At 38.0% G+C, this 23,850-nt stretch overlaps 3 protein-coding genes across 7 annotated transcripts; 1 reads left to right on the top strand and 2 right to left on the bottom strand.

Annotated features, from left to right (window-relative positions):
• Positions 1-765: 765 nt before the first annotated feature.
• Positions 766-6,939, bottom strand: rgs7bpb (regulator of G protein signaling 7 binding protein b). 3 transcript variants are annotated; one of them, XR_005204449.1, is made up of 7 exons: positions 6,463-6,936; positions 6,100-6,272; positions 4,873-5,003; positions 3,506-3,647; positions 3,325-3,395; positions 2,729-3,125; positions 766-2,579 (listed from the first exon to the last, which is right to left on the bottom strand). XR_005204449.1 is itself a non-coding variant. In XM_037753206.1 (6 exons), the coding sequence occupies exons 1-6, from the start codon at positions 6,739-6,741 to the stop codon at positions 3,034-3,036; spliced, it is 885 nt and encodes a 294-aa protein (XP_037609134.1). In that variant the 5' UTR covers positions 6,742-6,939; the 3' UTR covers positions 766-3,033. The 3 variants fall into 3 exon arrangements, 2 of the variants coding, with proteins under 2 accessions (XP_037609134.1, XP_037609133.1); XM_037753206.1 differs by having other exon boundaries at positions 766-3,125; positions 3,506-3,644; positions 6,463-6,939; XM_037753205.1 differs by having other exon boundaries at positions 766-3,125.
• Positions 6,940-7,785: 846 nt separating this feature from the next.
• rnf180 (ring finger protein 180) lies at positions 7,786-18,198 on the bottom strand. Of its 3 annotated transcripts, none has more exons than XM_037753395.1 (8): positions 18,063-18,198; positions 15,476-15,567; positions 14,986-15,081; positions 13,561-14,319; positions 12,339-12,461; positions 11,769-11,988; positions 11,210-11,335; positions 7,786-9,605 (listed from the first exon to the last, which is right to left on the bottom strand). In XM_037753395.1, exons 2-8 carry the CDS (start codon positions 15,530-15,532, stop codon positions 9,409-9,411), a joined length of 1,578 nt encoding a protein of 525 aa, XP_037609323.1. In that variant the 5' UTR covers positions 15,533-15,567; positions 18,063-18,198; the 3' UTR covers positions 7,786-9,408. The 3 variants fall into 3 exon arrangements, with proteins under 3 accessions (XP_037609323.1, XP_037609325.1, XP_037609324.1); XM_037753397.1 differs by having other exon boundaries at positions 15,476-15,564; positions 18,063-18,170; XM_037753396.1 differs by having other exon boundaries at positions 15,476-15,570; positions 18,063-18,119.
• Positions 18,199-20,130: 1,932 nt separating this feature from the next.
• htr1ab (5-hydroxytryptamine (serotonin) receptor 1A b) lies at positions 20,131-23,850 on the top strand. The gene is made up of 2 exons (XM_037752778.1): positions 20,131-20,803; positions 22,695-23,850. The coding sequence occupies exons 1-2, from the start codon at positions 20,403-20,405 to the stop codon at positions 23,560-23,562; spliced, it is 1,269 nt and encodes a 422-aa protein (XP_037608706.1). The 5' UTR covers positions 20,131-20,402; the 3' UTR covers positions 23,563-23,850.

The raw sequence follows: 23,850 nt of genomic DNA, 5'->3' as shown, positions 1-23,850 counted from the left end.
AAGTGAATGAAATATTGATATTATGGTTTGGTGTTATTGCTTAATTTTTCCAAGACTTTGAGATAGAAGAAAAAAGTATGTTTTACAAGTGTAACAAAAGATATTGAGACGTAAAATGCCCCAAAAGTTGTACATTCATTTTGTAATTTATAATGAAATGGTGCAAAATGGGATAGACTCCTCGTTAAAAAAATATAGGTAACACTTTATAATAACCATAATTTATTAAATGATAAATTGATAGTTTTTACTGTCAACAAACAATGAAAAGATAATTAATAATATTTAATAATGATATATTTTTTGTTATTTTATTATTAGTTTGTGTAATTTGAAATAATTAATAATATTAATTAATTAATAGTTTATAAATTCTTTATTGTTTCACAACAACGTATGTTCTGATACCATTTAATTCTCGGGAAAAGTATTTATTTTTGTGCACTGCTGTTGTATGATTACTTAAAGGAATAGTTTGACATTTTTGGGAAATACTCTTATTGGCTTTCTTTCCTAGAGTTAAATGAGAATATTGATATCAATCTCATGTTTGTGTGTTAAGAGCTGTTGATAGGCATGTACTTTTTACTTTGGACAGAGGCAGGCTAGCTGCTTCCATTCTTTATGCTACTACTTAATGTACTTAACTTGCACATGAGATTGATATTGATCCTCTGATCTCACTCTTGCAAAGAACGCAAATAATTATTTCAAAATGTTGAACTTTTCCTGTAAGCCAAAGACAATAAAAAATATGAAATATGCTCATACTTGTATATAAAACTTTATTCACATTATAAAATGTCCTAAGCTGTACATAAGTTTAGCTGTGGATTCTCTACATTGCAGGACACGCTAACTACACATGGCATACTCTGAGTCATATACATGCCAAAGAAAAATAAATAATTAGACATCACCACTTTAGATTACAGTAAAGAAAGAAAAAAACATCACAAACACGAATTTACAAATTACACTTACATTCAATGGTGAAATGGCTCTAGTGGAGTGCTTCGGATGAATGAGTGGATTTAAGTTAGTCTTTTGTGTGTGGCTTTTTCAATTCTGCTATTTATATGTATCTGGAACATCTGCAAAGCCCTTGTGATGGAAAACTGAAGCTGAAAGTTCAAAATCAGGGAAGACTGCTAATGACGAGCTGCACATTCGTATACAACAAGACGAAAAGCCCTGCTAGTTTCCCCTATAGAGGCTGCAATGAGCATTACACCCCCAAATATTAAAGTGTTGGACAGAATGAGCAACATACTGATGATTCAGCTATTCTTTACGACGCGTATTAGAAACATAATGTAAAAGTTGCAATTTTACAAGACAAAGTCTTGATATTTTGATAATGAAGTCAAAGAAAAAGACATTTCGAGAAGATCAGATAAGGGTATCTCAAACTTTTTGGGGCCAAGGATCCCTTAAAGAGGAGAACATTTTCGAAGGACCCCCTCATAATCGTAACACCGATAAAGCATAATGCTAACTACCGTTTGTACTCTTAGATGCCATTGGAACTATTCGTATTCTAAAACTTTTCAACCTAAATAACCTGTTTGATAGTGATAAACAGAAACACATTTGAATTTGATTCATGTTAACACCACTTTTTTTGCTCTGATAATCCGGGTGCTTTGTAATCAGATGTCGCTTTAGCTTGGCTGGCCTCATGACTTCGTTCACTAACACCTGAAGACACATGACGTATTTTAATCTCCGTCGCTGCCGCTTGATATAACTATCGTCATATTTTCTCTATTTAGCTAGTCTAGTCATAGCGTCACTTGACGATATGGACTGACTCAAATCTAATATTTATACAGCACCATTTTTCTAATTTATAGCTAATTATTTCACGGACCCCCTGACAGAGTGCCATATACCCCACTTTGAGAATCACTGGATTAGATTACATGCCCTCACTTGTTTACTATGACGGGGCATGAAAAGAAACATCTCATAATTTACAACTTTATTCTCAAAATGTTGTCCTGTCCTGAAGGAAAAGGTCATGAGGTCATTAAAACAAAAGGGGTTTATCCTCTGGGGAGTAGGCTTGTGATAAATAAGCAACAATGCCAGAGAAACGCCTCTGAGAATGTGTTCTAGTTGTATGGGCACGTAATTGTTAAGAGACAGTGTTGCCTACTATGGACAGCGTTGGTCAATAGGAACTGTTGACCTGTAATTGCTCCCAGAGAAAAGTTCAGAGGGTCTTCTAAATAATTAGAAATCATTACATAACACGGTAGATGAATTGCTTTGTCTACGGGGCGTCACACCAAACAGGCAAGTAGAGACTCACCTGGCAAGAGCCTCTACTGAATGATGTTCAGATGAAATACACCAGGAGGTTGTCGGGACTAAAAACATCTCACGCTGTGACACATTCAAACATGGAGGCGTGACACGAGCACAGTGAGACAGCTGAGAACGAAAGATGCCAGTGCATAGCCTGAATATGTACATTTTTATTCTCCCATTATATAAAATGGCACGAAACAGAAAGATAAGGAGGGATGGCTGCATATGTAAGAAAGAAAAAGAAAGAAAAAATGCAAAGATGACTCACCTGAAAAAGAACCAGAAAATAAAATAGAGTTCTGCACAGTACCGCCTCATTTTATCCATCACTAACTGTCAGCTCGTCAGGGTAATGCAACACTTTCCACGGGGAATTGTGCATGTACTTTCTTGAGATTTCTTGATAAAATACATTTGAACTCGAATCAAGCTTGAAATTTTACGTCACGAAACGGACCGGAACGAGGTGAGTCGCAGAACTCAAGAACCGAATGACCAACAAGCAAAGAAAGTTAACATCAAGATGGAAAAGACAAATGGCGTAGAATTAGATAACTGGTACTACAAGATTACAATTTCAGATAATATGGGGGGAAAATACTGTAACTAAATCAAAAGAATAAAATGAAATAAGGTTAATGAATCTCTTATTTGATAAACATCATTAAATAAAATAAAGTGAAAGTCCTTTCCTTCCTTTCCTATATGTCTTGACTCTCAGCCAGACACCATGCAGCAGAGTCCAGGGAAGCGTCTCTTCCTCTGTCTGATCAGCGGGTGAGGAGTCAGATTCAACAAGCTGCTGTCATCTGGAACAAACAAACACACAGTCTGATTACATATGAGTTGTGAGCAGTTATGTATATATCTGCTGCCGGTCGCTCTTGTTTTTGTCAATATTATAACCTCCGCCAAGGCCGAGGAATTCTGGAAGTTATAGTGCTGCAAAGTTATTCACAACTGCGACTAATAATGTTATGAATTTCATCCATCACAAACATTACATACCTTGGTTTTTCAGTGGCAATGGCATCGTGTCCCTGAGTTTGCTGAGTAGGTTTCGCATCTCTCGCATATCTCTGCAAAATCAAAGAGACACAGACATAATTGGATGAATTACTCTGAATTCACAACAGTTCAAATACAGTTCATCAGCGCGAGAATGAACTTTAAAAAGCAGTCGGTGTACCTCTCTATATTTTGAATATCGATTCCCACCAGCCACTGCTCCTGAGGAAAGTCGATGGGGGAGGAGGAGCGGTCGTCCAGGATGGGAACGTCCGAGCTTTCATCCAACCTGAAGTCCAGCCTCGGCTCCGAGTCTGTTCCTGCTGGTCCCAACAGAGACAGCAGCAATGAGACAACGTCCACAACTCAAACATATTCAAAGCAACACATGGATGATTTCTTCTCATATTGTGATGATTTTTTGTACGTTGAAGTCTTTAGTGAGCTTATAACTCCTTTAGGAATAACATTCTGCATGTCAGGCATGTTCACTGAACATTCAAACAATCAAATCATAAACACCAGCTTTTATAAATGTTATAGTTTTGTTTTGATTTGATTTTTATATAATCTCTCATTTAAAAATACAATGAATATGAATCCAGGCCCATCTGTACATGTTGACCATACTGACAGCTCTGTACTGCCCTCTGCTGTTTCAACAGTGCGTAAACTGAACTCTGAACTCTTCAGATATATTTGGCTGCCCGCATGGGAAAACATTAGTAGAGGTTTTATGGCCACATTGCATTAACCATATTTACATTTTATTGATGTTGACAATGCATTTTGAAATTGCATTTCAAGCCAAACTAAGACCAAAGCAGATGAATATACTTTAAATAGACTTTGACAAGTATCGATTTGATTTCAAGTAGAAAAATAGTAGGTGCAAAATACATTTTGAAGTCAACATTTTATATATTTACCTGAAATGCATTTGAAGTAGGGCTGTCAATCAATTAAAATATTTAATCGTGATTAATCGCACATTTTTTATCTGTTCAAAATGTACCTTAAAGAGAGATTTGTCAAGTATTTAATACTCTTATCAACATGGGAGTGGGCAAATATGCTGCTTTATGCAAATGTATGTATATATTTATGTTATTAACAACACAAAACAATGACAAATATTGTCCAGAAACCCTCACAGGTACTGCATTTAGCATAAAAAATATGCTCAAATCATAACATGGCAAACTCAAGCCCAACAGGCAACAACAGCTGTCAGTGTGTCAGTGTGCTGACTTGACTATGACTTGTCCCAAACTGCATGTAATTATCATAAAGTGGGCATGTCTGTAAAGGGGAGACTCGTGGGTACCCATAGAACCCATTTTCATTCACATATCTTGAGGTCAGAGGTCAAAGAATCCCTTTGAAAATGGACATGCCAGTTTTTCTTCACTAAATTTTAGCGTAAGTTTGGAGCGTTATTTAACCTCCTTCGGGCGTATAAAGTAACGTGGATTTTCATTACTCTTGTATTTTCCTTTTCTTGAAATGTTGTGGCATAATAACACTGTGATTTTTTAGTGACAGTACTTTTTCTGTGCAGCTGCAGCACCCCCAGCAGGCACATGGATTTCAGCATCTCCGTTATGAACATCTCCAGGCAGCACTGCAGCTGGATGAAGAGCCGACAGATCTCCGGGTGGATCTCTCCGTCCTCCAGACTGCAGCATGAAGAGGAGGAGGTGTGAGAGGAAGAGAGGATGAAAGGGAGGAAGGAAAAACAGAGAGAGAGATACAATTAGACAAACAGAGGAAGAGAATGTAGAGTCAGGTTTCCTACAAATTTTATATTTCAAATACTTTTCCAGACTTCTCGGTAGATTTTTCAGACCATATTTGACATTCGAGTACAAATAGCTAAATGTTTATTGTGTAAATTAAACTGTTGTCATGTATGTTACATTCTGACTATGTAGCCTATGCTATTATGTTGCCCAATAATGCTAGAAGATGTAGTTCGGTACTGTAGCTCATACAAAAATCAGTTAATACCAAATCCAGATAAGCTCAATGCACAGCATTTCATTCAAGATGCAATGCTAAAACTGTGAGTGCAATATTTGTGACCCAGCAGCCATGTTGAGATCAAGTTGAGGAAATACCAAGCACCGCCCACCAACCGGAGCACAGCCAATAGGAACGCTCTCTCTCTCTGAAATGACCTGTGATTGGCCAAAGTCTCCCATCACGGGCTAGATTTTTTAAAGCCTGAAAACAGAGCCATGAGGAGGTGCAGAAGTCTAGTTTTCTCTCAGAGCACTTGAATAACAATATGCTGAAAGGTTATTATGTATTTTTTTTGCCCAGTGATGTCAAAAACATTCTTGCCTACTGCAGGTTTAACTGTCATGCTTTTCTGCTTTTCTCAGATTTCTATCATTGTAAATTCAATATCTTTTGGTTTTGGATTATTACTATATTATATATAGACAGCATTTGACTGTCGTGAGGGACTTTTTCACAATTCTCCAGCATTTTATAGATGAAAAAATGAATTAACCTAATAATCGAAAGATGAATTCATAATGAAATAAATCATGACTGCAATCAAATTCTTGCCTACTGAAGCTTTAACAAATCTCCCTTTAAGGTACATTTTGAACAGATAACATAGTGTGATTAATTTGCAATTAATCGCTTTAATCTAGTATTTATTATAGAATTTTTGAAAGTGAAAATCAATCCAATATAAAATTAAAAATAAAGCCAAAATATGTTCCTTTTTTTTTTTTTTTACTAAATAATCCTCCTTCTTACCCTGAGACAGAGATGACGGAGAGGTCGTGGTGTGCAGCCCGGGCCATGGAGCATCCTTTGGACCGAGTGTGCTGCATCTGAGCCCGCAGAGACGGACAGTCTGCAGAGATCTCCCCCACGGAGATCACCTGCTCCCGGTACAGAGCGACCAGGGTGTTGAATTCCTGCACAGTCTGGAGAGAAAAAACACAAAACCATCGACTATTGCAGTTTTCTTTTTATCCCATTTTGCACCACAGCTGCACCTGCAAACATGGTCTCTCTATGTGGTAAATGCACGGAGCTGTGCAGAATGGTGCAGAGATAAAACACGGATGGAGCACTCTAGCTGAGCATGCATGAAGAGGGAGGACTTGTTCTCACCATCCTGCTGCCGTCCACGGCCCCCTCCTCCGCGCTCTCCCTCCGCTCCGGCTCCAGCTGCGCCACTTTACTGATGGGGAAGATGCTGCCTGCGGACCTTGGGCGCTTTTTCCGCCCGTACGGTGCAGAACACATGCATGCACACCCACCACCAGACACAGACACACACACACACACAGAGAGAGAGAGATGGAGGTGTCCCCTCTTTTCTGATGTGTCCTCTATAAGGATGAAAATGCACTCAGACGCTGCAGGGTTGCAGGTTTTTGGTTGATGCATAAAGAGCACACCCCTGCAGGTGTATCTGTGTGTGCAGGTTATTCCCGGTTATTTCCTCGCTGTGCATCCCAGACCGACCGAGAGGAGGAGAGGAGAGGAGAGTCACCTTCAGCCTCTCCTGAAGGCCGAGAGGGAGGCTCCTCCGTCTTCTTCTTCCGCCGCGCGCTCACGTGTGAGGAGGATTCAGCACGAGCCAACAGCAAAACAAGTCGTCACCCTCCGACTGACTATTAACTCTTTGAGAGCATCCTGATAAAACAGGGTTTCTTCTTCTGGTACTTTATTAACACTGAACGATGAAGGGTATTTAGTGCATTAGAGCATTTAAAGGGGAACACCACCTAAATTAATAATTCCAATATGTTATTTCTATGGTCTATAGGAAATTTCAATCAATATTAGTGAACATGAGTTACTCTCTCTCAAAGCCAGAAACCACAGAAATAAGTCTCAAACTTGTGATGTCATCAAGTAGAAAGTCTGGAGCTGCCCCATAGACAATGAATGGGAGATTTTATGGACCCACAGAATGTGTTTTATTTTTTTTATAAACTCTGTGGCAAATAAACATTTATGATACTTACGTGTTTTGTTCCGTAAGATAATCTTCACAAATTAACATAATTTCTATGATTTTTGAAGCATAAAAAGAAGTAAAATGGATAGAAAAGAAAGAAAAGTATATCAAATCTCTTAAGCTTGTGTTAAGCACAGACCTTATTTTAGGGCATCTAATTAAAATCCCATTAAAAAACAGTCCCCATGTTTTCCATTTATCCCACTGGCTAAAACTAAGCCACTGTGAAAATTATTGTATTTTATAATGAAAAAAAAAAAACAGGCTTTAACAGTTTGTTAAATAAAGTTTTCTATTTGGATACATTTTTATACACGAACCATTTCCATTAATTCATTAATATGGCACGACCTGTTATTACTTTTAATACTGAACTATCGAGCAAAAAAAATAATAAAAAGATTAAACCGGAAGAAGTTTGAAACAGGCAGACATAAGTATTTTCCCCCCACAATAATACAATTACAACAGATGCAGTGGTTTTATTCTTGTGATCAATTTCAGTCTCCTCAAGATCAAAATGCTAAATCTGACCCCATATGTTCAAATAAGAAAAGCAGCGATACATAGCTCACACGACACACCTTTTTTCCTTTCTAATTTTTTTTTAGTATGTAAGTCTTTACACAATATGATTTCTTTTTTTTTTTAATCAGACCTTTGTAAGCCTTTTTTCTCCAAGAGAGTGATCTAAGTAGTGTTCACGGAGAGCTTTATTTTATTTAAATGTCTTTCTGGCTCCCTATGAATACAGTGCATTCTGTGCCAGAGAGCTCAAACTTAAAGGTTTCATATTACTTGTTATCAGAAGGCACAGACTAAGCAAAGGCACCATACTGAAATGGGTATTTCTTTTTTTTTTTTAATAACTGCTGCTGTCTTTACTTGTTAGATATTTGATTCCTGAGCACCCCTCTACTTTGTGAATAAAACAACGTACACGTAGAGGCAAAGCTTTCTCAGCAGTACATCTCACTTCAAATCTACATAATTTCAATGAGCATCACTCAGCAAAACACAAATATTAAACTTCCTCTCCCTCCTTTTTTCAGTAAAGTGCCAGTTTGTCTCCCAACATCCCGTCTGTGCTACATTAAAGAAATAGTTCAGTACTTTGGGAAGTAAACGTTTGCTTTCATTTAGAGAACTAGATGAGATCCATCATTAATGATCTCATGGCTGTGCATTAAAGGAACAGTGTGTAACATTTCGGGGATCTATTAGCAGAAATGGAATATAATATTTATGTCTTCATTAGTGTATAATCACCTGAAACTAAGAATCATTGTGTTAGCTTAGAATGAACCCTTCATATCTACACAGGGAGCGGGTCCTCTTAACGGAGTCCGCCATGTTGCTCTGCCATGTTTCTACAGTAGCCCAGAACGGTCAAACCAAACTCTAGCTCTAAAGAGAGCCTTATGCGTTTTTACATTACCAGAAGGCCACTGTAGTTCTCCGACACGCTTGTGAAACTGCGGTAACGTGAGCCACAGGAGTGCAAAACCGTGGTACCGCCAGCATAAAGAAATAAGCATATTTCCCCAAAATGTTCAACTATTCCTTGTTGAAGAAAAGTGTTAGATTGCATTATGAATCATTCATAAATCATGTTTTTTTTTTTTTGTCTGATCACGACCACTATTAACAAACAGTACTACCACAAACCAAAGGTTTCACTACCAAACAGCACGCATTTGACGAGGTTTTCCTTATTCCAGAGTAACAGAATTAACAGAAGAAATGTCACTCTGCTTCAGGCAGTGGCATGTTTCTGTACTTATTTCTGTATATCAGGACACCTCACAGTGTATTATTGCACTTACACCATGAGTACTTAACAATGGCTAAAAGAAGCTATGTTCAAATCATCATAACATAGTTAGTTTGCAGTCAGATAACACATATTGTAAACTCTAAACCATCCGTGCGTATTTCAAACCTGCAAATGTTCAGATTCCTGCTCCTCGCTTCTACGTATGGCACGACCACCTCTGCTATTTCTGAGATGCTTTACCGCTGAAATAACTGACTTTAAAAGAAAAGAAAGATAAACCTGCACTGCAAACTCTAGAGCGTTCCTCAGTGTCTCAAAAGAAGAAGTAGTACATGAGGAAACAGAGGAAGAGGAAAGCCAGGATCCAGTTGACTGAGTGGATGTAGACGATGACCAGGCCGATGTCGAAGAGCCAGCCGCGCATGTCGGTGAAGTCCAAAGCATCCAGCGTGAAACCTCCGTGGACAAAGTGCCAGCGTCTCCCTGCCGCTGCTGCCTGTCTCTGTTCTCCTGAGGTTAGACAGATAAAATTACCGTCAAAGTGATTAAACACAATTTGTCCTTATGCTGGTTTGAATTTTTTGCATTGGTAATTTATTTGAAAATTGGATTTACTTTTAGTGAGCAATACGAAATTGTTCGCACCCAAAACACTTGTTCAGAACTGTGGTTTGCAGCTTTCTCGAGAACCGCTCATACAAACAACGTGCCAAAATCAAAAATAAATAAATAAATGACTCAATAAATAAATAAATAAATATGTCAGTAAATGTAGTAAAAGTAATATGAAAAATAATTGTAGCCCCTAATTAATTGATAAAATGTGACATCAATTGATATTTATGTTTTAATTTGCTTCTTTAGTTATTTATCTTTGTAATTATTCCCTTATTTATTTTTCGCATTTATTTTATATTTATTTTTAAATGTATTTATTTATTTATTTATTTATGCATTTATTTATTTATGCACGATTTTCCATTTGCATTGACCCTTTATTTATTTACCCAAACTCATTTATTTCTGTGGTCTTTTCTTAATATACTTTTCTTTATACATTTATTTTTACATTTCTTTATGCATTTCTGCCTCATTATGCAAATATATATGTAATAAAAGGTTTAATGTTGCACATTACCGATTGCAGTTTTCATCCCCATTTTCATTTTGTCTTTTAATATTGCAATCTCCATAGATAAAAATACTTAAGAAAGACGTTTTTTTTATTGCGCCGTAATTCTTTTAAATTATTGTTGCTAGGTCATTTGCAGTGTTGTGTATATCTATAACACCATATTCCATAGGCACAGTATATTCACTATGCAATAACATTTATCTTACTGGGTTTGTATTAATGCTGTATGTTCTGCCCTCTGTTGAACTTCTACTGCTGTAAAGATAAACTTTATTATTCCCACTAAATTGTGGGGAAAAGCAATAAAACGTCTGCTTTCTTAGAAAACGAGGTCATGGCACGACGTGAAGAAAGGGTGAAAGAGAGGTCAGAAATTAATCACTTTTTGACCACACCCCTTTGGATTTGAACACATTTTTTCCTCCATGTTAACCTGTATGAGATTGTTATGAGGCAGTAAATTGTGCACGGCCTGTCAGACACTAGTGGCTCCGTTTATTAACAAATGTTAATCACTTTGTCATATTGCTTATTACTAATACTAGATGGATTTAGTGCCATGGCTCTGTCGGCACAGGTTGCTGATGTCGGCTACTTTTTATTTTACCAGAACTTGTCAAAATGACAAATGCCCGGTTCAGCTGGTTTTCACAAAAATGAAAGCAGTCTAAGCTCGTACACTGGACCGGTACAGGAAAATGTGTTGACATGTAGGAAAAAATGTGTTCAAATCAAAAGAGGTGATGTCAGAAAGTGATTAATTTCTGACAGAATGCCCCGTCAGTCAAACAGAGACACATCATTTTTCTGATTTTGTTACTAACATCTAGTGATAAACTGAACCATCTCCTGTCAGAACCAGCATCCTGGTTACTCAGGATAATCCAGAGACTTCCCTACCAAAGGATTAGACTGGAACTACTTTCTAGACAAAAGAAGACAAATATGCTGATACAACTATTACTAAACACTTTCTCACCCCAGAAGGTACGGAAGCGTTTGCGACAGCTGGGCAGAGGCCATTTTGCACACGAAGCACTCTGGAAGTTCTGCTTGCGGGCGTTGTACACTTTCGGGAAGAAGGTCTGAACTGTTTGGTTGAGCTCTGAAGAGGAAAGAGAAGAGAGCAGTGCGTACGGTCACTATGTGTATCGGTATGTTGAAGGCCGTTATACCTTATTACTGTACTGTGGGTTATTTCTATCAAGGGCAGGGCTGCGACTAATGATTCATGTGATGAATATTGTGTAATCCATCCATTATCTATACCCGCTTATCCTGTCCAGGTGTACACCTACAGGTCACCAGTCTACCCAGTCAGACAACTATTCACACTGATATTCACACGTACAGGCAATTTAGAGTCTCCGGCATGTTTTTGAACTGTGGGAGTAAACTTCTGGAGAAAACCTCACATCGGAGAAGCTGGAACCAGCAAATGTTTGGTATTTCTGATTGTATAATAACAAATTGTTGTTTCTAAAATCAGATAGGAAAAGGACAGTAGGTCAGATATTGCAGTATTTTGTTTTGCTCACCTTTGTGGATGGTGGTGTGTGAGATGAGGCTGCGGCAGAGAGGGCAGGGTGTGTTCGTCGGCCGGTTCTTGGCGATTGTGCGGAGGCACGGCTCGCAGAAGACGTGTCCGCAGGGCTGGCAGCTGTACGGACTGACGTACACCTCGAGACACACGGCGCAGGTGAGGCCCTCTCTGTCCTCCTCCTCGCTGTCCAACAGTAAACCGCTCACACTTTCGGCCTGGAGAGAGAGAGAGAGAGAGACACACACATCCTTTCAACAACAACCCCGATGTGCTAGCATGCTATACAAATATTTTTCCACAAATGAAATTGTAATATTTTGCGCGAAGCGGATGGGTGACGCATCGCCCTATTGGGGTTTATTTCACAATAATGACCGGCTAGCTGTACATTATCCCGCTTATTACACAGCTACTTACGATTAAATTTGATTCAATATTTCAAATGATCGACAGCCCTTCTTTTTTATTACGTGATCAGTCTGTGAAAGAGCTGTGATTTCATTTTTGTTCAGTAGTAGTAATTTTGAATTAGATCATGATGTGAGTGTGAATTCTGCTCTCTCACCTGCTCCAGCTGGCTGTGCAGCCATCGCTCTCTCCTCCTCTGTTTCCTCCGAAGACTCTTAAGACGGTTCTTCTCTCTTTTGCTCAGTCTGTTTGAGGCTGGGGAGGCCATGAAGGCTTGAGGCTGAGAAGGTGAGACGTACACACATATCAAGAGACCTGAGCCGTGACACTGATTCAACAGCTGGAACAACAGAATACATGAGGGAGATTAATGCTTGTTAACTTGGTTATGAAGAAATGCCCCCAAATTTCAACTGCTTCATCATTTTCTGAGCTCTAAAGCTTAATATTTCGTTAGATTAAATAGTTTTATACAGACTTTTTGTATAAATTATCCAGTAAGTGTGTTATAATGATTTTAGTTATAAATGTTCAAATCGGATTTTGAAAACCTCAGAGCAGACAAATCCTGGCTTATTACTAATGCAATGCAAGGTGGATTTAGTGCAATAACGCCGTCGGCACAGGTTGCTGATGTCGGCTACTTTTTAATTTACCAGAACGTGTCATAATGACAAACGCAGAGACACACATTTTTCAGATTTTGTTTCTATCATCTAGTGGTAAACTGAACCATCTCTTTTCAGGGAAACAGCATCCTGGTTACTCAGGATAATCCAGTCCACAGAGCCCTGAAATCCCGCCCCCGCTGTTGCACAGCAGGAACTGCTAGTTATTTTTCTTTTTCTTTTTTATTTCTATAATGCTCAGAATCACTACAGGGCCACTTTGAGTCGTGATCTCTCTTGTGGCGATGTAATATATATTTTTTGGAACATCAGGGTGTCCCGTAGGAATCCTAGATCCTGACAAATCCTGTCTCACATCAATTCAGTTAGAAAGCAAAAGTCGCTGTTTGACATAGCTCCTGCTCATATCCCTGAATGTTCATGTTTTATGTCATAAAAGTGTATACATTTTTTATGATGTTAGCAGAGGGGGCCTTTGTTTCAGGCAAGATGGCCCACCTCTGCCATAAAACACTGCAAGAAACCCTGAATGTGCTGGTTTCAGGGCTCCTTCAGTATATACTGCTCCTATATACCTTACAGGGGCTGCAATATCTCTTTGTATATCACTATATATTATGTGAAATCTAATTTAAAAGAAGGTTGAAAAAGAAAACAAATATACAGTGATAATATATGAAAATAATCATTAGCTTCAGTCCTAATTTAAGTAGATTTTTTTGAAATTCACTGTAAATTGCAGCAACATACCACCACTTCATCATCCTGCTCGGCCACACTGTCGGAGATGGACCTCCCTCTGAGGAACAGGGCTGAAACAGGAACCTCCTCGTGGACAGCCGAGGTCTCTGGAGAAGACTCGACGTCCTCCACAGTATGCAGCAGCTGTCGATCCAGAGGTGACCGTGTCCTTCCAGAAACAAATGAACGGCAGGCGACGGCACCGACTGAGGCTTCACCATCAATTTCAAACGGCTGACTTGTGGGATACGAGACAGGTGACCGTGTAGACTCATGTGTCCCTGTCATCGTACTCTCAACAGCAGACCTGACTGTAGGGCCCGCAGGGCAAAAACACGACGACCTGATGGCGACGTCATCTTCCAAACTGCACCGTCTCCTGTGAGAGATGCAGTAGAGAGGACTGAATGAAAATGACTGGGTGTTTTCACTGTCAGTCAGTGAACTGGAGGCCTCAGCAGGGCTGATGTGGGACATGACAGCAGCACAGTTAAGCTGTAAACTGTCCAGCGCGGTCCTGTTTAGTTCAGGCCTCTGCTCTCTGTTCTGGGAGCCGTCTGTCAGCAGACCAGCCGGTTCCTTCTCAGGCCTCGTCCTCCTCGGCTGGACGATGAGAACGTAGTGTTTGTGGTCACGATCCACGCGGCTTTTGTTGAGGTGGACGGTGGCGTCCCGGCCACAGGGACACTCACTGCGGTTTATAAAGTTGAAGCCGCCCAAACGAGCTCCGCAGTTCTGGCAGTTCAGTTTTCCTACAGTCCACTGGGCCTATAGACAGAAACCACATACATCAACCATATCTTGAAATCAATTGGTTTTTAGAAAATTAAAAGTCAAATCCATTTGACTTTTTTTTTTGTATAATAAAATGTAGGGTAACGATTACTTTCCTTATCGATTTAACTGTTTGATTTAATGTTTCATCTATAAAATGTCAGAAAATACAATAGTGAAAAATGCACAAGGTGACTTCACCTTGCTTGTCTTGTCTACCAAATCAAAAACATTCACTTTACAATGATATAAAAAAGAATATAAATATATGCATATATATATATATATATATATATATATATATATACACACATATACATATATAATATACAGTATATATATTATATAACATATATATACATACAGTATATACATATATATTATATATATATATATATATACATACATACATACAGTATATACACACACAAACACGTTGTTTTTAAAAAATATAGGCACATTAAATTATGCAGTATTATCACATAATTCAAAAAGTATAAAACTGTATAAAACTTAATTTTCAGAAACTAAAAAACACATAACGTTAACTTTAGTTTTAGTAATTTAATGCAATTAAAAATAAGAAACTGTATGACACTGCATCCTAATCTACATGAGAAAAAATGAAATCACAGTTCATCACTGAGCTGAGACACTTACCTGGTGAACTGCTGTCAGTATCCACTCTGGCAGTGTGTCAACATTCACGTGCCAAATACTGCAAACAGCAGCTGAGCTCTCATCTGTGGCCTCAACCTGCTCCCACATAAAGGACACACAATCAGCGAGAACAGCTCCCATCAGACCCAGTTTCTCTCACACTGATAGCCAGCCATCTTTTTTATGACTGAAACTCAAGCTGTTATCTTTGACTTTTCCCCAACCCCGATGTCCCCTGACAACTTTATAGACTATCCGCTCTGATTAGGGCGGCAACTGATGATGATTCCCGTCATCACTCTCAATTTTGGGGGGGATTTATTGATGAATCATTTAGTCTATAAAACGTGAGATAAAAGTGAAAATGCCCATCACAATTAAGATAGGACTATTCAATTTGAATGATATGAAACAGTGAAACACAGTAAATCCTTTCATTTACTTCAGGACAAATTGCTAAACACCTCAGATACACAAAATGTTCACCAACCATTGACAAACATGCTGAGTCTATGATGCCTTTCCGACACCTCCTGCAGCGGAGCATGGTTCTCTCTCTCCACAGGCCAGCTGCTGCTGCTGCTGATGATGATGATGATTGTTAAGACACACAACTGAAAAACACACCTGCACTAACATACACTCTGGCAAAAAAGAGTACTTCTTTGAAGTTTAGATCAGATTTAGTTTGACTTCAAAAAAGCACAGGAAAAACTCATTTTTGTTTTAATTGGATTCTGAGTAAAACCAGACATCAGATACTGTTGACTTTATTTTGCATGTGCATCTGCATGTAGCATAAATTAGCCAAGACAAACTTGAAGCAGCAGTGGGTAGAATTGGAGCAAATATGATTAAAAAGAGTTATTTTTATAGACGGTCACTATATCCTGACAAAAATCAGAGGAGGAAAACAACCAATCAGAGCTGAGCTGGAGCCTTGCCGTCTCTCAGCAGCTGTCAATCACTCACAAACTCCGATCAAACGGTCAAACTAGGCAGCGCTGATCAAATATGAATCATCATTCTGTTACTGTAATGCCTATTTCTCACATAAAATGTTTTCAGAAACATCTTGTAGTGTACTGTTTAGCTGTAAAATTAGATCAGTGTTGAGATCAGTTGAGGAAATACCGAGCACCGCCCACCAGCCGGAGCAAACTTTCTCATTTTACAGCTAAACAGTGCACTACAAGATGTTTCTGAAAACATTTGAGGAGAGAAATAGGCATTACAGTAACAGAATATTGATTCATATTTGAACAGTGCTGCCTAGTTTGATCGGAGTTTGCGAGTGATTGACAGCTGCCTCTGTTGAATGAACAGCCAATAGGAACGCTCTCTCTCTCTCTGAAATGACCTGTGATTGCCCAAAGTCTTTCTCTCAGAACCCTTGAACTACAATATGCTGAAAAGGTTATTATGGAATTTTTTTCTCAATGATGCCAAAAACATTCTGCCTACTGCCACTTTAAGTAAAACATTTTTAAATATAGACCTGTGTTGCATGATATAAGAGAATGTACTGCAGTGAGCCAGTTATTTACATACGAGGTAACCTGAAGCTGCACCCTGTAGGACAACATTTATATTGATGTGGCTATTTTTAGTGTGAGAAAAAAATGCTGTTGGGTAAATGCAAATGAATGAGATACACTCAAGTGGACACCTGAACATTACAGCCATATGATTATTGAACATAAGCCTCCACTAGAGGCTTTCCACATATTTTGGGACCTGGCCTGCTGGGGTTTGTCCCATTCAGACACAAGAGCATTAAACACTGATGATAAGGTGGTGATAAGGTCTGAGTCACAATCAGTGTTCCAGTTCATCCCAGAGGTGTTGGGTGAGGTTGAGGTCAGGGCTCTATGCAGTTCCTTCACACTTAACTGGGATTATGCAAGGGGTCATATTGATGCTAACCAAAGTTTTCTATAGAATAATATTGTAAACTGTATGATTAAGATGTCCCTTCATTTGAATTAAGGGGCTCAAACTATGGAAACCTTTTCCTGGAAATGTATTAATTAATAAATTACCAGCTATTGAGAAATAGCAGAATATAATTATTAAATAATGTTTATAATAAAGTAATTTTCAATAAATTTATATGTAAATATTGGGGGTAATTTTAGCAGTAATTCCAAAGAAATTTCAAAATTACTTGCTAATTATCACCTAATTACCAGGAAATTTGTGGACCTGTAAAATTAAGTGTTATCATATATTTAATGTAGGCTTTAAGAATTGCTTTTTAAAAATAATATTTCTTAATATAAAGAAAACCATGTCTGCCATGGTTGAGTAAATGTACTTGCATTCAACCACTGCTTGTAAATAATTAGTCTTAAACACAGGTAATTAGTAGTTATAGTTATTTTCTTACTGCAGAGTAGGGCTGGGAGATAATTTAATAATATGATAATTTATTGTCTTTCAATGGAATCATTGTGATGCAATTATATATTGAGATATCATGATACACAATTATTAATTGATAATAAATAACACATAATTTTCTCAAGAAATCTGATTGATAAGAATTCCAGTGTAATTAATTATCAAACTATTGTCTTAATCTGATTACTCTGTATTTGTGTTGCTGTGCATGCATGTAAAACATAGTCAGTGTATGGCTGGAAATATATATATCATTTTTGCATAAATTATCTGAAATGTTCACCTGTCACCATGGCAACATGTACCCTGTTATTTGTGCAGGTGTGCAGGTGCTAGTTTCATTCCCTATGTTGACCCACCAACATTAGGTTATAAAGTGAACATAAACAAGTCATGATGTATATTCAGGTTTTGCTTCTGCAGCAGGTTGAGTAAAAGTCCATCTCTCACAGTTTTCTAACTACAACATTGAAACTACTGTCTAATTTTCTCATCTTCAGCATGCACTGACTGCACATAGCTAATAGTCCCAGGTATAGCAGGATCAAAACAATGCTACTTAGCTCCATTAACAGCAACAACAGACTCTCTTTGGGCGTTTTCACTGACAAAATAACATTCTTAAGATAACGACACTATTATAGAGAATATATTAATTACACATAATAACCTACCTGACAGCTGGGGAGACTTTTAGAGTCGTGGAAACGGAGGAAACCTGAGATCAAAAACAAGAAAGTTTAGCAGCAGCCTTTTCTCTTTAAGCAAAGCTGTGACGTCATGAAGACACAGGGGGAACTACGGAAAGTCTAATAGACCAAAAAAGCAAACGTCGCATCGCTCTAAAAGCTTAAAGGGAAATTAAACTTTTTTTGCCACCACCCCCAGTAACGTTACGCTCTTATGGAGAATAAATATATGTAAATACATAGTGAACTATATATTTATATATATATATATAAATATATATATTTATAAAACATAAATAAATAAAACATAAATATATATATATATACATATTTACATATATATACATATATATTAAAAAAAATGTATATATATATTTGTTTTATTTATTTATGTGTTATAAATATAAATATATAAATATATAATTATATTTTATTTATTTATGTTTTTATATATATATGTATAAATATCCTTTATTACCTCCATAAGAGGTTAAATAAATATGTAAAAATATATATAATAAAAAATATATATTCTTTATTGACCTTTATTGATATATATAATTTTTTTCATGATGTTTTTCTTAAAATAATAAAGGATTGTGTCACCATGTTTTAGTGTTATGAAAGCTGATGAACGCCAGGTGGCAGTGTCTCTCCTGGTGGTCCCAGAGCTCTGACCATGGTGCTGAAAACAAAACAGAGGAGAATAATGCCACACTACTTTCATAACATAACATAAAGTTAACTGTGATTAAGGTCATACAATTTTGAGAATAAATAATATATAATATATTAAGATAAACTTAAAGCATTTTCTTTTCTTTTCTTTTAATTGTGGTATGTTTTTAACTTCAAAAACAGTGGTTCTGCTGATAGGAAAAAAGTCAATTCCACAATAGTTCCATACACAAATAAATGTATTATTATTATTATTATTAGTAGTAGTAGTAGTAGTAGTAGTATTGAAGTTGTTTTTGTTATTGTTATCATTAAAGCAAATAAAGATTTGTTTACAGTGCTTTTTTATTTTACAGTTGATGCTTTTTTTCTCACCAAAAAGGCACAATCCGCTTGCTTCAAGAAAATTTTATTTAAAAAAAAATAATCAGCAAATTTATTTGACTTGCAGCCTGAAGAAAAAAAAAATAAAAAAAAAAAATAAACGAAATATCTCAGTTTGTATATGTCTATTTATGTGACTTGCAGCCTGAAGGAAAAATAAGAAAAAGAAAAAAGAAATGAAATATTTAAAAATATTTATTGAAAATTACTGTATAAACATGATTTAATAATTATATGATAAAATAGTATATAACCTTAGGCACTGCTCTTCATCGGAGGTGGAAAACCAAAACTAATAGAAGACACTTCTGATCAGCACAAATCTCACCATTGTGTGACTTATTGTCTACACAAATGTAACCTGGTATAGCTAATATAATGATTCAGGGAGTTTTTAAAGAAATTTCAAAGAAGTTATTTGCTAATTAGTATCTATTTACCAGGAGACATACATGGAAATAAAGCAGATCAATTAGCTTTGTATTCTTTTCTTGGAAATGTATTAAAGGTCCCATATTATAAAAAAGTGAGATTTTCACGTTTTGTTATATTAAAGCAGGCTTAATTCCTTTATAAATACTGTGAAAGTATCAAAACACTCAATCCACAGGGAAATACACACAGCCCGTATTCAGAAACTCTGCATTTGAAACAAGCCGTCAGGATATCTGCCCATTAGTGATGTCACGAACAGACAATATTTAGACCCTTTACACAGATTTAAACGTAAACATTGTAAATCTGTCCCAGTTTATTTCCTGTTGCAGTGTAGGTGAATGTCATCAGTTGACAGGAAGTACACATGGACCCAAGCTGTTGCCTAGCAACGCAATTCTGTTGCAATTCTATTGCAATTCCGTCAAAATGCCCTAAAACGGAGTGTTTCAGACAGAGGGTAAATACAGGCATATTCAGGCTGACAGTATGAGGAAAATAAAGTTTTTTTTTAACATTAAAGCATGTAAACATGTTCTAGTAGAAACACAAAATACAAGTATGAACCTGAAAATGAGCATAATATGGGACCTTTAAATGCATTTTTATTATGTATTACTGTCGACTAAAACCTCCACAAAAAGCAGCCACTCTGTTCCATCCTCACAGACACAAATGACGCATTTTCCATCACTGGTATAAATACGCAGCATCATTCTCTGTCAGCAGCCGAGACTCGCAGTCCATGATGCGCTCTCCAAGGTGCAACGGTGTGATGCGCACCAGGCTCTCCATCTCCATCAAGTAACACCTCGAGTTTTCACAACAATGGAGGGTGCAAACAACACCACAATTTGGCCTCAGTTCGACAACAACTCTTCCAACAGAACCTCCGCACCTGAAGATGAGGAGGAGGTGGTGAAGCTGAGTTACCAAGTGGTCGCATCCTTCATCCTCGGTGCGCTCATCCTGTGCGCAATCTTTGGGAACGCGTGCGTAATAGCAGCCATCGCCTTGGAGCGCACTCTGCAGAATGTGGCCAACTACCTGATCGGCTCTCTGGCGGTCACCGACCTGATGGTGTCGGTGCTGGTGCTGCCCATGGCGGCGCTTTACCAGGTGTTGAACCGCTGGACTCTCGGAGAGATCATGTGCGACATCTTCATCTCTCTGGATGTGTTGTGCTGCACCTCGTCCATCCTGCACCTGTGCGCCATCGCCTTGGACAGGTAAGGCAAGGCAAGGCAAAAGGCAAGGCAGCTTTATTTGTAGAGCACATTTCAGCAACAGGGCAATTCAAAGTGCTTTACATAAACATTCAAGAATATTGTGACAAAGTGCAAAAAGAACATTAAGACATAATTAAAACAGTTATAAAAAAATTAAAGATTAGAAAATAAAAACAAGGTAAAAAATAAAAGCTAGGATAGTATTATTGTTTGTGAAAATTAGAAAACCCAATAAACATATTAGTGAAAAAAAACAAAAAAAAACATTGTGGGGTGGCATAAACTGATATTTGAGTTAACACCAATGGAATATCTAACATACAGATTTAAATGTAAAATGGGTGATTTCTTTAAGACTTTGACATCCTTTTTTAAATATGCTGGTGAAAAACCTACAAATATTGTACTAAAAGGTCTGATAGATTGCAATATTGAAAATTCGCTAAGTGCCATTTTTATACATATACATACATAGATGCTTTGATATTTTCAACTACATATGTGATTGTGTACAATCATCTCTTTGAGTATATTATGTGCTATGTACGTATGCTGTGTGTTAGGGATCTAAATCTGGTGTTTAGTTCTTGTGGCCACTGTGTGTTGGTGTATTGTTGGTTTTGTCTGTGTTTGTGTTTAAAAGCATAATAAAAATATTGTTGAAAAAAAAAAAAAGCTAGGATAGAAGCTAAAATTGAATATAACACACGAGAGTAAAAGCTCTAGTGCAGTATATAAGATCATTATCTGGTTTAATAAAAGGCAGCAGCAGAAAACAGGAACGTTTTAAGCTTTGATTTAAAAGAGTTGGAGCTGGTCCTGCAAATTTCTGGGAGCTTGTTCCAAATATTTGGTGCATAAAAACTGAACGCTGCTCTTTCTGCATGTTTAGTTCTGACTCTGGGGACATTAAGCAGACCTGATCCAGATGACCTGAGAGGTCTGGATGGTTCAGAACATAGCAGAAGATCAAAAATGTATTTTGGCCCTAAACCATTTAGTGCTTTGTAAACCAGCAGCAGTATTTTGAAATCAATTCTCTAAGAGACAGGGAGCCAGTGTAGAGACCTCAGAACTGGTCTGATATGATCCACTCTCTTGGTCTTAGTGAGGACTCTAGCAGCAGCAGCGTTCTGAATCAGCTGCAGCTGTCTGATCCATTTTTATAGGAAGACCAGTAAAGATGCCGTTACAGTAGTCAAGTCGGCTGAAGATAAATGCATGGACTATTTTTTCCAAATCCTGCTGAGACATCAGTCCTCTAATTCTTGCTATATTCTTCAGGTGATAGAAGGCTGTCTTTGTAATTGTCTTAATATGGCTGTTAAAGCTGCAGTTCAGATTCCATGACTACACCAAGATCTCTGGCTTGTGTCTGAGCTTTTTAACATTACAGATTGTAGGTGAGCACTATAACCTTTAATCTTTCATTTTTGGCTCCAAAAACTACGACCTCAGTTTTGTCTTTGTTCAGCTGAAGAAAATTATAGACATATTCATTAAGAAAATATGTTATTTGAATGGCATTGTCACATATAACAGACCAATGAACATATAAGTCTGTATATGTTGCACAAGTTTTATTATATTGACACTTTAAAAAAAAATAAAAAAATAGTTGCCACCTTTTGTCACATTTTTTTTTTTTTTCCCAATATGCTTTGGTTAAATTGTGTGTTTAAATGTTTTAAAGGTCCCATATCGTGCTCAATTTCAGGTTGTATTTTGTGTTTCTACTAGAACATGTTTACATGCTGTAATGTTTACACCAAGATTTCTGGCTTGTGTCCGAGCTTTTTTAACATTACAGATTGTAGGTGATGCACTTAACCTTTAATCTTTCCCTTTTTGGCTCCAAAAACTACGACCTCAGTTTTGTCTTTTTTGTCAGGTACTGGGCGATAACGGAGCCCATAGAGTACATGAAGAAGAGGACGCCGAGGAGAGCCGCAGTCCTCATCAGTGTCACCTGGCTGGTCGGATTCTCCATCTCGGTGCCTCCGATGTTGATCATGCGCTCTCAGCCCAGCAGCATGGCAGAGGACAGGGCCAACCCAAAGCAGTGTGCGATCAGACAAGACCCCTGGTACACTGTATACTCAACTTTCGGGGCTTTTTACATCCCACTGACTCTAATGCTGGTTCTATACGGGCGGATATTCAAAGCTGCCAGGTTTCGGATCAGGAGGACAGTGCGTAAAACGGAGAAGAAGAAAGTGTCCGACTCTTGCTTGGCGCTGTCCCCGGCCTTGTTCCACAAAAAGACTCCCGGAGACGTGCAGGGCAAGAGCTGGAAGAGGAGCGTGGAGCCAAGGCCCATGCTGCCGAGCGTCAACGGCGCGGTGAAACACGCGGAGGATGGAGAGTCCCTGGAGATCATCGAAGTTCACAGCAACAACTCCTCCAAGGGCAACCTGCCGCTGCCCAACACCCCGAGCTCCGTGCCGCTGTTCGAGAACCGGCACGAGAAGGCGACCGAGGCGAAGAGGAAGATCGCGATGGCGCGGGAGCGCAAAACGGTGAAGACTCTGGGCATCATCATGGGCACCTTCATCCTCTGCTGGCTGCCCTTCTTCATCGTGGCCCTGGTCATGCCCTTTTGCAAGGAGTCGTGCTACATGCCCCGCTGGCTGGGTGATGTCATCAACTGGCTGGGCTACTCCAACTCTTTACTCAACCCCATCATCTACGCGTACTTCAACAAAGACTTCCAGAGCGCTTTCAAGAAAATAATCAAGTGTCATTTCTGCAGACGGTGATGTGATGGTGATTCCAGGTGGAAAAAGATGCCTATATAAAACAGCCAGTAAAAGCGGCACAAAGAGATTGTTCTAAAAAACAACAACAACAACAAAAGAGGGCTCATAATGATTACTGTCGATCATCACCATCGTTATCAGTACTGAAATACTCCCAGAGATGTCTGTATAGCCTATGCATAGATAAAGCTGTGATCGGTATAGATTGAAGCTCCATGTTCCTCATCCTGTTCTGTAATGTCCAATAAAGAAATACTTTTTCACAATTTTTTCAGAAGTCGTGATTTT

Source organism: Sebastes umbrosus, chromosome 19 (assembly GCF_015220745.1).
Source record: "Sebastes umbrosus isolate fSebUmb1 chromosome 19, fSebUmb1.pri, whole genome shotgun sequence".
NCBI lineage: Eukaryota > Metazoa > Chordata > Actinopteri > Perciformes > Sebastidae > Sebastes > Sebastes umbrosus.
The sequence above is the reverse complement of the archived record's forward strand: the minus strand, read 5'-3'. Positions and strand labels throughout refer to the sequence as shown.

Excerpts from the sequence above, each read along its gene's own strand:
- rgs7bpb (XM_037753205.1), bottom strand. The coding sequence starts at position 6,741 with ATGCATCAACCAAAAACCTGCAACCCTGCAGCGTCTGAGTGCATTTTC. Across the intron at positions 3,648-4,872 it reads GCTGCAGCTGCACAGAAAAA|CAGGAACAGACTCGGAGCCG; the intron begins GTACTGTCACTA and ends TGTTGGGACCAG. Across the intron at positions 3,396-3,505 it reads GATATTCAAAATATAGAGAG|AGATATGCGAGAGATGCGAA; the intron begins GTACACCGACTG and ends TTGATTTTGCAG.
- rnf180 (XM_037753395.1), bottom strand. The coding sequence starts at position 15,532 with ATGCTCCGCTGCAGGAGGTGTCGGAAAGGCATCATAGACTCAGCATGT. Across the intron at positions 15,082-15,475 it reads ACTCAGCATGTTTGTCAATG|GTTGAGGCCACAGATGAGAG; the intron begins GTTGGTGAACAT and ends ATGTGGGAGCAG. Across the intron at positions 14,320-14,985 it reads TACTGACAGCAGTTCACCAG|GCCCAGTGGACTGTAGGAAA; the intron begins GTAAGTGTCTCA and ends TTCTGTCTATAG.
- htr1ab (XM_037752778.1), top strand. The coding sequence starts at position 20,403 with ATGGAGGGTGCAAACAACACCACAATTTGGCCTCAGTTCGACAACAAC. Across the intron at positions 20,804-22,694 it reads TGCGCCATCGCCTTGGACAG|GTACTGGGCGATAACGGAGC; the intron begins GTAAGGCAAGGC and ends CTTTTTTGTCAG.